The 12,675-nt window shown below is 33.3% G+C and overlaps 1 protein-coding gene across 1 annotated transcript in view; it reads right to left on the minus strand.

Moving 5' to 3' along the window:
- The window catches only part of LOC114331547 (transcription factor SPT20 homolog), a 66,422-nt gene that overhangs the window by 38,456 nt on the left and 15,291 nt on the right, over positions 1-12,675 (minus strand). The window contains exons 2-6 of the mRNA XM_028281145.2: positions 8,865-8,991; positions 5,926-6,189; positions 4,679-5,047; positions 634-1,620; positions 323-422 (exon numbers count right to left, since the gene is read on the minus strand). Coding sequence (XP_028136946.1) covers positions 323-422; positions 634-1,620; positions 4,679-5,047; positions 5,926-6,189; positions 8,865-8,900 — 1,756 coding nt within the window. The 5' untranslated portion in view covers positions 8,901-8,991. The remainder of the gene's footprint in view (positions 1-322; positions 423-633; positions 1,621-4,678; positions 5,048-5,925; positions 6,190-8,864; positions 8,992-12,675) is intronic.

The raw sequence follows: 12,675 nt of genomic DNA on the forward strand, positions 1-12,675 counted from the left end.
ACGAGAAACGGTTCCCCAATAGGAAGACTATCAGTGGGAAGACCACGAAAACGACGAAAAAGAACTTACTGGAGGCACATTGAAAAACCAGAGTCATGTCTACACAAAAAGAAGAAGAACAATGGGATGGCAGAATTTGGAACACTTTCTTACATCAAAAAATATTACGACAATAATAAAGGCAACAGCATGCAAAATTCGATTGATTTCGATAATTTACTTTAAACTTTACTGAAGTACTTAACTTCACCTACCAATTGAATTGCTCAGACTGCTCATACATTTGACCAAAGTCGATCAAAAATGAAAATCTAATATTTACCTGCTTGGAATTCCTGTGCAGAATTCATTAGTTTGGTAGCCAAAGCACTTATAGCCTGTTCTTGAGTAGACGGTTTTGTTGGTCCTTGCAAATGACTTCGCTGAAAATTTAAAAAATGATTTATATGTATTTATAAAATATATTTATTTATGTGTTTATTGTTATTAAATTTATATATCTGTAAAATGAATTTTGATCATAGATTGATGGAATTGATCAAAGAGTAAACATTCATTTGATCGATGTCTACTAAGGTAAAAAAAATATTAAGTAAAATAAACCTTATTGTTAATTCAGTTTTGAAAACTTACCAAAATTGGAACATTTGAAGTACTTTGAATTGGATTCTGCAGACCTACGGTGTTGACAACAGTTCCATTGATTACAGGCGTAGACGTCTGATTATGCAAACTTTGAGTCAACTGCTGTAAATGCTGCTGAGGCAAATTAGGTTGATTGGCACTTTGAGCTCGTAACTGAGCTTGGGCTTGAGCCTGAGCCTGCGCTACTCTTTCCTTGTACCCCGGACTCGACCTATAGCTGATTCTAACAGACTTTCTCCCGCTTTCCGTGAAAATATCAGTAAATTGGTAAATGTATCGATTAGCGTTGGCACGAGATCCTAAAGAAAACCTACAAGCCACCCCATTTTGCTCGTTTTTCTTGTGATCCCTATCGAGGTAAAGTTCTCCTAAATACTCTGAATCGGAAGGTCTTTGCAGAATTGATAACTTGATATGGTACACCCTTGGATTTCCTTTATCCTTCGAAGGCATGTCTGTCTCTAAAATATATTCTTCTATAAGTTGGGGTAAGCAGTCGCTGGTCTCTTTTGGTCGCTGATAGGGCTTAAATTCGTTAATAACGACTTCTTGTGGAGGGGCGAGAGGTGGGGGTTCTAAATTCGGTACTGGTATTGGTTTGATTTCATCTATGCTTTTCCTTACAGATTTAGAAGTAATAGTTGACATAGACGAGGAACCGATCTTTGGTTTGTTTCTGGATCTAGTGAGAAATTCATAAAATTCTAAACCAGGCCTATGAGTAAACTGGTCCAATTTCCTTTTGCGGTTAACAGTTACTTGGGAGAATTTTTTAGATAATCGTCTGAATTTGTGGGGATCCCATATTCTACGTTTATTGTATATTGCTGTCATTTCGTCGCCTATAGAACTATCGGGCTCTAAACATAAGCTTGGTGTGTTTGCCATTAATATTTGGCTCTCGAGTTGGTCTTTTTCTTCATTACTCCAGTCTGATCTCTCTTCCATTATGTTATTTATATCAGCCACAATACTCTAAAAATACATAAGACAATTCTTATTATTTGGTATGAATCAGAGACACAGTAATAGAAAAGTTATATTATCTCATGTATTACTTGATCTGAACTACATGTCTTATTGAGATTATAGTTTAGAAACTATTATACTGTGTTAGTAAGATCTACAATTCAATAATGAAAAAAATGAGGGAATCGCAAATAAGTGTGAAGTGTGACAGTATTGCACCTTTAACCTTTTCTATTTAATCTTGACAGTAAAAGTAGCGAGCCATTGTAAAACGGTATTGAGGTAACTATTCTAAATAGACTGTGACTCAAAATAGTCCGGACTACTAATTTATAATCTCACCCAAAATATAAAATTCGTCAATAAGCCTTTAGCAGAGTAACAAAAACCTTTGAACTATATCAATACTTTGAAAGCTTACAACTACAATTTAAACGAGGAAGCGATTGCAACACTAGGAAGTACAATTCAGGACCTTGGAGGAAAACTACACTATGTCATTTCGAGCAACTGTGTTTAGCCTGTGTTTGCAACAAAGTTTGGAGCACTTAGGATGTTAATAAAAATCTGATATACAGGGTGTTAATAAATAAGTATGAAAAACTTTAAGGGCCAATTCTACATGAAGAAATAATGCCGGTTTGCTCTATAAACATATGTCCGCAAATGCTTTGTTTCCGAGATACGGGGTGTTGAAATTTTTATTTCAAACTGCCAATTTATTTATTGCTCTAAGACCAGTTGAGCTATGAAAATGAAATTTGGTGAGTTTTACGAGGTAGTTATTGCGCATTTTTTACATACAATTAAGAATTTTGTATTCATCATTGGCGTGCATACGGGTAATAGTCTGAATTTTTTAAAGAAAAAAATAGTACGCCACTGAGATATTTCAAATTAAAAATTATTTTTAAATTCCACGCCAAACTCTTGATAAAAAACCTTTTTTTTTTTCTTTTTTTTACATGGTGCAACGTTTTTATGCAGAAAAATAAAACATCCTGACGCGTATTTTTCATTTCTTAATACATTATTAAGAAATATCCAATATAATAATACTAAACTGGAACAATAACAGAAAATATTATTACTAAGTTTTGAACTAGGTGCAAAACTGCAAGAAATGTTCAAATAATCTCCTTTGCAGGTAACAGAAGAATTTTATATTCATCATTGGCGCGTACATGTAATGGTCTGAATTTTTTTAAGAAAAAATAGGACGCCACTGAGGTATGTCAAACTAAAACCATTTTTGAATTCCTTGTTAAATTTACGACAAAAAATCTTTCTTCATTCTTTTAAATTTACGACAAAAAACCTTTTTTTCATACGAGACGCCGTTTTTGTACAAAACAAATAAAACATCTTAACGTTTACAAAGTATTTGAGGTAGTTTCCATATGCATAGAAACTTAGTTCAAATACTTTGCAAACGTTAAGATGTTTTATTTTTTTGCATAAAAACGGCACCGCATATGAAAAAAGGCAAGAAAGATTTTTTGTCATAAATTGAACAAGCAATTCAAAAATGATTTTTAATTTGACATATCTCAGTGGCGTACTATTTTTTTCTTAAAAAAAATTCAGACCATTACCCGTACGCGCGATAATGATGAATATAAAATTCTTTTGTAACCTCTAAAGGAGGTAATTTTTAACATGTATTGCAGCTCTGCACCTAGTTAAAAACGTATTAGTAATATTTTCTGTTATTGCTCCAGTTTAGTATTATTATATTGGATATTTCTTAATATTGTATTAAGAAACGAAAAATACGCGTCAATATGTTTTATTTTTCTGTATAAAAACAATGCACCATGTGAAAAAAGGCAAGAGAGGTTTTTTTATCAAAAATTAAACGTGGAATTTAAAAATAATTTTTAGTTTGAAATATCTCAGTGGCGTACTATTTTTTTCTTTAAAAAAATTCAGACTATTACCCGTATGCGCGCCGATGATGAATACAAAATTCTTAAATGTATAGCGATACGCTTTAATTACTATTTTTGCTAATTTTAATTTTAATATTTTTTCTCAAAAACGAAACAGCGTTAGTCATTCGAATACAAATGTTAAGAGACATGGCTTTACCCTGTCACATCTGTTTTTCGTCTGTGCGGTGCAACAAGCTGCACCCTCATTAATTAAGTACTTTATCAGACAATTATTGTGTCAACAACTCACTATGTATTCGAAATTGTTTTTCTTAAAACTGCGAAAGTAGACAGCAGACCTAGTGATTTATTTGCTCATCTGGTCAGGGGAAAAGGAATACAAACATTATCATCGTTTGTGGTTGTTTTCTTCAGTCACTACACAGCATGCGAACGGTTCACACGCACACCGACTCGACCCTCTCCGAGAGACCTAAACGAAACACATTTTCGTTACAACAATAAAATTACCGTTTGTTTTATTATATTCATTTTTAATTAAATTCCGGCAATTCACCTATCGGAATAAATGTATGTAAAAAAATGCGCAATAACTACCTCGTAAAACTCACCAAATTTTATTTTCATAGCTCAATTGGTCTTAGAGCAATAAATAAATTGGCAGTTTTAAATAAATATTTCAACACCCCGTATCTCGGAAAAGAAGCATTTGCGGACATATGTTTATAGAGCAATTTCTTCTATAAAGCATTATTTCTTCATGTAGAATTAGCCCTTAAAGTTTTTCATACTTATTTACTAACACCCTATTTACCATAATTGATTGAAAGACAATATGACCATATCATATTTTAATGATAATATATAACCAATTTGTATAATCCAACTAATAAAATAACTGGATTAAAGGAACGTGTTCAAAATAACACCATGTCGACATAGTGTAGTTTACATCCGAGGTCCAGAATTAGAAATAACACTATTTGGTAATTTATTTAATTTGCAGAAAGTTGAATAAACTCTAAGTTAGCTATTAATCGATATGTTTCACAATTATACACAGTGAGACTATAAAAATTTAGAAAGTTAAGATTAATGTAAGATTACAAATTATGGATTAATTTGTGATTGAACATACTGATGCACTTTACCTTCACTTAAGAACTTACCATTGACGTAGGCCTAAGTAGAACATGATGAATATCACATTTGAAATGTGGATAAGCCAATCTATAGTCTCTAACTTCAGCTATGATGCACCCACTGTAAAAAAGGTAACTAAACTGCTGTTCTAAAATGTCTACAATAAAAGGTGGAAGTTCTTCGTTATCTATGTATCGAAGAAGATCGTCCTCTTCATAAGGCCACAGTTTGGTTTCTATCATATTGGCAGTATCTTCAGTATAACTAGGATCGGTACGAGATAATGACCTGAATGCCAATGAATAACCTTTGTTACCAGGATAAAGATTTAAAATCAATGTGTTCAGTCTTTCTTTAGCTACGAGTTTCTCTAAGAGCAGAGGTTTATATTTTATCTGTAACAAAAAAGAATATTTATTATTTTACCCTATACTAGATAAAACAACATTTTATAAAGATAGAAATCAAAATAAATGTACTGTTTTCAGTAGTTATACAGTGGACTCTCTCTATAACGAACACGGATATTACGAGGTTTCGCTTATAACGAGGTACACTAAATGACCCCATGAAATTCCTATTGAACTATAACACCTCTATACCGAGCCATAATTGGTTATAACGAGGAAAAATGAAATCGAAGAATATGTTTTTTACTTGTTTTTAGCGCAGTAATGGCTATAACAAAATACCCCAACTACCTGTATATAGAAAGGCCCAACATATGTGTTATTATCGAGGCCAGTGCTGTAACATACTTCACCGCCTGTAATAAACTTCTTCCTTTATCGACCAATATTGAGTATTGTAGGAAATTTACGATTTACCTCTCATTGTTCAGGTTGACCATCGACACCTAATAAACTACGTAAGAGGCATCAAAACATTTCAATATTATTGTTGTCTGATATAACGAGATCCGCTTATAACGAGGCTTTGGAGCTGATAACTCCATCTCCAAGTACAAACAAAAACTAGTATCCTTATTTCTAAGTCGACTATTAGAGAATTGGTCTTATGTCTTACACACAACATACTGCAAAATATATCTAAAACAAGCAGTTTTTGCTCTTCCTCTCAACATTGCGTAACAAAGAGTTTCTTAAACTAAACAATTGAATTAAATAAATGATTATTCTTAACACCATTGCAGGCTCTACAAAATGTAGTATCTTTTAAAAAATAATATGAAACGAGTGTCTACGTTTTAAAAAATAAAATACATATAAATATGTAGAAATACTGAAAATTTTACAAAGATTAGTTTACTTACCAATTTATCTATTGGTTTGGCATATCTCTCGTCATATTCTTTTTCCTCCTCCTCTTCTTCGCTTTCTTCTCCATCTCCGCTGCTACTTCCGCCATTTTCTTCTTCGTACAGTTCTAAAAGTTTTGCGAAAATATCGATGGGAGGTTTCCCACAAGGATTTTCTGTGATTTCTTGAGAAGTCGAAGCCGATGCAGATGTCGAAGGTTCCTGGGGGCGTAGCAGAGGTGAGACGGGGTGGCTTGACTTAAACCTTTTAACCGAATGCTAAAACAAAATTTACCGTTATGCGATATTTATATACTTAGGGACAAAAATATTGCATGTGCATGTGGAATGGAATTTTTTGTGCTGCTAATCTTAGCCCGCCTGTATCATAGGAATAGGATTTCTTTTACGAATGCGATGTTTTAAAGTATCACATAAATTGCTATAATCGGATTTAAATCTGATCTGGGCTATATACTGGCCAGTATAATTTTTAAATTAAATCTCATCAAGGTAAGTATTCACTATGAAGACGTGCATTAGCACCAACATATCATCCAATATGGCTTTCAAATGGCAAAACATGAACTTCTTAAATGTTTTCAATGTACATATCAGTTGTCATATCACCTCCACGTGTTCGGTATGTCCTTTCAAAGCAATACCGCTCCGTAGCCCTATGCCGCCACCACCAAAACTAACGCTCTGTATGAGGTTACAACTGACATACTGTTCGCCAACTCTTCTGTAGACGAAGTTTTGTAAATCTTGCTTCCAAATGGTGAACGGTATGCCAGATGAAACCTCATACAGAGTGTTAATTTGGTGGTGGCGGCATAGTGCTATGGAGTGGTATTTCTTGGAAAGGAGATACCGAACTTGTTGATGATTGGGTGAATTATAGCTGATATGTACATTAAAAACATTTTAGAAGATCATGTTTTGCCATTTGCCAGCCATATTGGATAACAAATTCGAGTTAATGCACCATGACGCAGGTCTTTATGTCGGTAGAATAGTGAATAGTTACCTTAATGAGATTCAATTTAAAAATTATATTTGCCACCACATAGCCCATATTAAATTTAAATCCGATTATATTACCATTTATTTGATACATTAAAACATTGCATTCGGAAAACAAATTCTATTTCTATTATATGACACTGGGGGCAGCACAAAAAATTTTATTTCACAATGTAATTTCAAAATATGCATTATTTTTGTCAGTGAGTGTAGAAAACAATAAACACGGTGATGGATTTTACAATGGACCTTGAATTATTTTAATTATATATTTTAGTTTTATGTAGAATTGGTTTTGTTACATTTACAGGTTGTGGTCAGTTCTAAAATAAACGATTTATGTAGGTAATTCATAAGTATGTCTTCATATATGCTATACAGTATGATGTAAAAGTATGGAATAAATTCCGACGGTGCCGACGATATCGCAATGAGGGTCCGCATCTGAGAACACCTCCAACCACCAGAGGCTACGGGGAGCCGAAGTCCCTCCAAGGTCTGAGGACGGCAGCGGAGGCCCGTCGCCGGAGCCAACGCAGATAAGTAGCCCTCTTGCAATCCAATGTCAGCAAAGTACTACTGAACAATTAGTTTCTTTGACGATTAATTCCATTTATTAATAACTTTAGTTTTTCTTTTAAAATAGCAATAAATGCAATAAAATCTGATTTACTGGACAGCTTGTATATTAGTGCACCCTACGTAATCTACATCTGAATCTTATGTTTGTGCCTCACAGTGTTGCCATACTTTTTTGTTTATTTCTTTCATAATTTCAATCAATGTTAAATGTATCTACAAGAATAATAGAATAATTTTATAAGAACGTATAAATTGAACCCAATTTTGAAATAATGTGAAAACTTTGAATTATCCACGTCCATCTGTCCGTCCGTCCGTCTGTCTGTCTGTCCGTAAACACAAACTTCTCCGTCATTATACCAGGGAGAATAACAAATGAGGTGTCGAATGAAAGCTTATAATCCAAGGATGGTACTAAAGGTGAGAAATTTGACCTAAGCTGTCTGTACGTCTGTCCGTCCGACCGCGATATAACTCCTCCGTCATTATACCAGGTAGAATGACAAATGAGGTGTCAAATGAAAGCTTAAAGAAAATAATCCAAGGATGGTACTAAAGGTGATAAATTTGATGGAGTATAATATATTTGTTCTCGTCGTGGCGCGTCGAATAATAAAATTTAATAAAATCAAAATATAATTAAGCCGAATAATATAATAAAACAGGAAGTCCTAGGTCAGACGGACAGACAGCGTAGGTCAAATTTCTCACAATTAGTACCATCATTGGATTATAAGCTTTCATTTGACACCTCTTTTGTCATTCTCTCTGGTATAGTGACGGAGGAGTTATATTCGCGGTCGGACGGACAGACGTACAAACAGCCGAGGTCAAATTTATCACCTTTAGTACCATCCTTGCATTATAAGCTTTCATTTGACACCTCATTTGTCATTCTACCTGGTATAATGACGGATTGAGTTTACAGACAGACAGACGGATGGACAGACGGACGTGGATAATTCAACGTTTACATTTTTTCAAAATCAGTGAAAACAACAACATAAAAAACTTTACTTAATTGGTGTTTCAAAACTATTTTTTAAATGCAACTTTATGTAATGTGATAGTATGAAAAATAGAGGATATGGTAACGGTGTTACATGTCAAGCTCGGATCCAATGCCAAAGTACGCACATAAATATTAGGGTGCACTAATATACAAACTGTCCGATTTATTTTACCTATGTTAATAAACCAATATGTGAAGTTATCTTTGAATTTTATTGATTAACCTCCCTTAGATCCTTGGAAAAGTGATGTATTTTGGCATAGCACAGGACCTACGCCAGGCTGAGCTAGCCAATAACCTTTGTAAGGGTTACACTAGTAAAAATGTTACTTACTTCACCCTCCTCACATGCTGCCTCCAGGCTTTGCATCCTTGGATCCAGTCAAATTGTATCAACATATATACAACCCCATAATTTGATTACCATTCCCAGTACAAGGTTCTCTTAAAATTAACAACTTCTAAAAAAGAAAACACAAAATTAATATTTTTAAGGCAATATCGTAAATTATATAAATATGTCACTACATTTACTACATTACTATATATACCCGTATTTCTTGCCTTTGTAGGCTATGAAAAGGCGTTGGATAGTATCGACACGTGGGCAATAGAACAAGATATTAATAAATTGTAAAATATATTCCTGATATAGACGACTAATACATAATACAGTGGAACCCCGATAAGTCGGCCTCCGATAACCCGGAAGTCCGGCTAACCCGGACCGATTTTCATCAGTCAAAACAAAAATTTTTTCACTTTGACCAAGTTTTTACCAAGAAATAAACAATACTGTTTTTGCAATTATAATGGAGTTTATCTGTAAGAGTTTTATTTATTTTTACCATATTCTCCGGCTAATCCGGATCGGCCGCGGTCCCGATTAATCCGACTTATCGAGGTTCCCCTGTATATATTAAAATGCAACTATGATAGTACAACTAGATGAAAATACAAATCCCATCCCCGTTAAGAGAGGTGTGAGACAAGGAGACGTAATATCAAAACTACAAATTGGTCAACCTATGGCATTAACGATATGACGACATTGTGCTTATAGCGAGCTCATTCGAGGAACTACAAATTATGATTGAGAAATTCGCAGGCAGTTCCCAACACGTCGGCCTAAAAATGAATATGAGAAAAACAAAAATAATGACAAACACAGATGATCCCAGACCAATAACTGTAAATTGCAGTGAGATAGAAAAAGTCCAGGAATATATCTACTTAGGCCAAACCCTGAAACTTACCAAAGAGAACCAAAGTGCGAAAATTACTAGGAGAGCAAGACTAGCATGAGGAGGGTTTGGAAAACTTAGTTAAATACTTGAGAACCGCAAAATACCCCAATACTTGCAGAGCAAATTGTTCAACCAGTGCATCCTTCCTATCATGATATATATGGAATATGGATGTGAAACCTGGACCCTAACCACGGCAAATATGAATAAACTAGCCACAACGGAAAGAGCAATGAAAAGAGCAATGTTATGTATAAATACGACTGTCAGATAAAAAGAGGAACGATTGGGTAAGATCAAAAACAAAATTCGAGGACATAACAACAAAAATTGCCGAACTTAAATGGAGCTTCACAGGCCATACTGCTAGACAAAAAGACCAACGTAATAATACAACATAACACTGGAGACCTTTCGAAAGTAAACGACCGAGAGGAAGACCACAAATGAGATGGGTTGATGTTATTACGTGATATTAATAAAGTAGCCGAAACAAATTGGAAATAATTTGTTGCTCAGGATAGAGACTGATGGAATGAGTTGAGAGAGGCCTATGTCCAAACGTGGACGATAGGAGGCTGACAAGAAGAAGACACTACATTAATAAAAAAAAAACGTGGGCAGCAAAACATGATATTCAGAAAGCAATACTGACAAGTTATGTTGTAGCTTACAAAATTGCTAAAGGTAACAAAACATTATCGGATGGTGAATTCGTAAAATAATGCATGGTAGCTGTAAACAAACATTATTTGTCCAAAAAAAATTAAGAGTTTTTTTCAGTCTTTAGCTTCATCAACTTAGACCAGGGCATTTAGCACCAGGGTTGTTTTGTTTTAAACATTTTGTTTTAAACAACTGTTTTAAACATGTTTAAAACATTTAAATTAAACAAGCGTTTTTTTTTCATTTTTTTTTTGTGAATAATACATAAATATGAAAAAAAAAATCTTATACATATTATTATACAGACTTTGTAACAAATATATTTTTATTTATTAATAATCGGAACACAACAAAAATTGGAAAACTCAAAACATTTTGCATACAAGAGTTAATAAATTTCTCAAATTGTTTCAGTCTCATAGTAATCTTGTAATCTAAGTCATCGATTTTATCAGCCACGTGGTCACTTATAGAATTAAGCTCTTTAAAAATTGAAACCAACTTAGCAGCTTTGACATTGCCTAGCCGGTGACATAGTTTGGAATTGACTAAAGCGTATGATGAGAGTGGTGTCATGGTGCGGGAACGCCGTTCCGGCACTGGTTAAGAAAAGAAAAAAAAATAAATAGAGAATTTAGGTTTTGTAAACAAAAATTAGCAGTGCGTTCCGGCACTGCTAATTTTGCCATGACACCACTGATGAGAAGAGTTTTTTTATGTTGTATGACCATAGAATGCCACCATGCCAATGGTTGTACATTAGATGTTTAGAAAATATATATGGATTAAAGGGTACACACTTTGCCTGGTAATTAATAATAATTGGCAATGCTTCTAGATGTGAAGTGAAGTTTCTACATATTCCGTACCAGTTTTTATTTGCTCTTGACTAAATTTATTTCCACTAAAGCGATGAGCAAGCAAACTTGTCAAGAAATGAGCCAGGATCAAAGCCATTTTCATAAGCTCCTTGACTTTATTCGTAACATTTACCAAAAATTCGCCATTTGCGTGTTCAATCTCGAATGCTTCCAGAAGTTCTAGCCATATCTCTGTAGCCTCTCCTTTAGTGCAAGTATTATTTGTTTGGACTTTGTCCCTGCACTGCAATATACTCTAATTTTTATAAATACCTAGTCTTGGGCATTTGTCTTTAACTTTGTATCATTTACAAGCTTTGTTACATCTTTATCAATACTTATTCTATTGTTTAGGTTTTGAGCAAATTAATGTGAAATAATATTGGCCAGTTTTTCAACTAACTTTCTAAGCATTCCGATAAAGTATTCCAACGAACATCCTAATGCAATACAAGAGCAGAATCACCAGCTTCTCGGAATTTTGCTCTAACAAAATGTACATTTCTGAAATATTTGCAATTTTTTGACACTGTTCTTTATTCCTGGCACTCCTATATCGTGGGCAAGTAAGTTCAGAATATGGGCTGAACAGCCATAAGTTATTATATGTATCTTTGCTGCCTAATTCCTCAAACAGATCCTTCTCATTTTAAGAAATATGATTTAAACAATGTTTTTTTCTACGTTTTATTTGTTTAAAACACGTAATATAAAAACGAAAAATAAAACATGTTTAAAACAAAAAAACCGTTTAAAACAAAAAAAACGTTTGTTTTGTATAAAATAAAAAAAGAATGTGTGTACTTTGTACGCATATAAGAAGTTATACTTCTATTATATGATTTCAACGAAATTAATATACTTTAAACAGCTTATTTATATTTTATTTAAATATTAAACTAATTTTAATACTTACTACTTCTTAGCAAATTTGTATTAAAACAGTGCCAAAAATTAAAATAATAAAAGAATAAAACACACACACAAACAAACACATTGAAAAAATGCCACAAATGATTTCTAAACAATGTAGGAAAAAATTTTTAACTAAATACGTATTTTCTGAAAAAAATTATATAATAAATAAACTTACAATCATAAAATATATAAAAAAAAATTAAAAAATAAAAGTTTCGATTGGAGTTTGAACCCGCTTATCAGCGCAGTTAGTATAGAAATTCATTCACCTTAAACTTTTCCCCACGGAGACATGTGTCATCATGTGCGAAGATCAACTAACTAAACGGATTAAACCTTTGACGGTTCTGAATTTAACCAAATTATTTTGATTTTGAATTGAAATTATTTAGAATTGAAAGAAATATTAAAATACAATAAAACATAGAGTAAGAATACAATATATTAGGTGAAT

Source organism: Diabrotica virgifera, chromosome 6 (genome assembly GCF_917563875.1).
Source record: "Diabrotica virgifera virgifera chromosome 6, PGI_DIABVI_V3a".
NCBI classification, from domain to species: Eukaryota; Metazoa; Arthropoda; class Insecta; order Coleoptera; family Chrysomelidae; genus Diabrotica; species Diabrotica virgifera.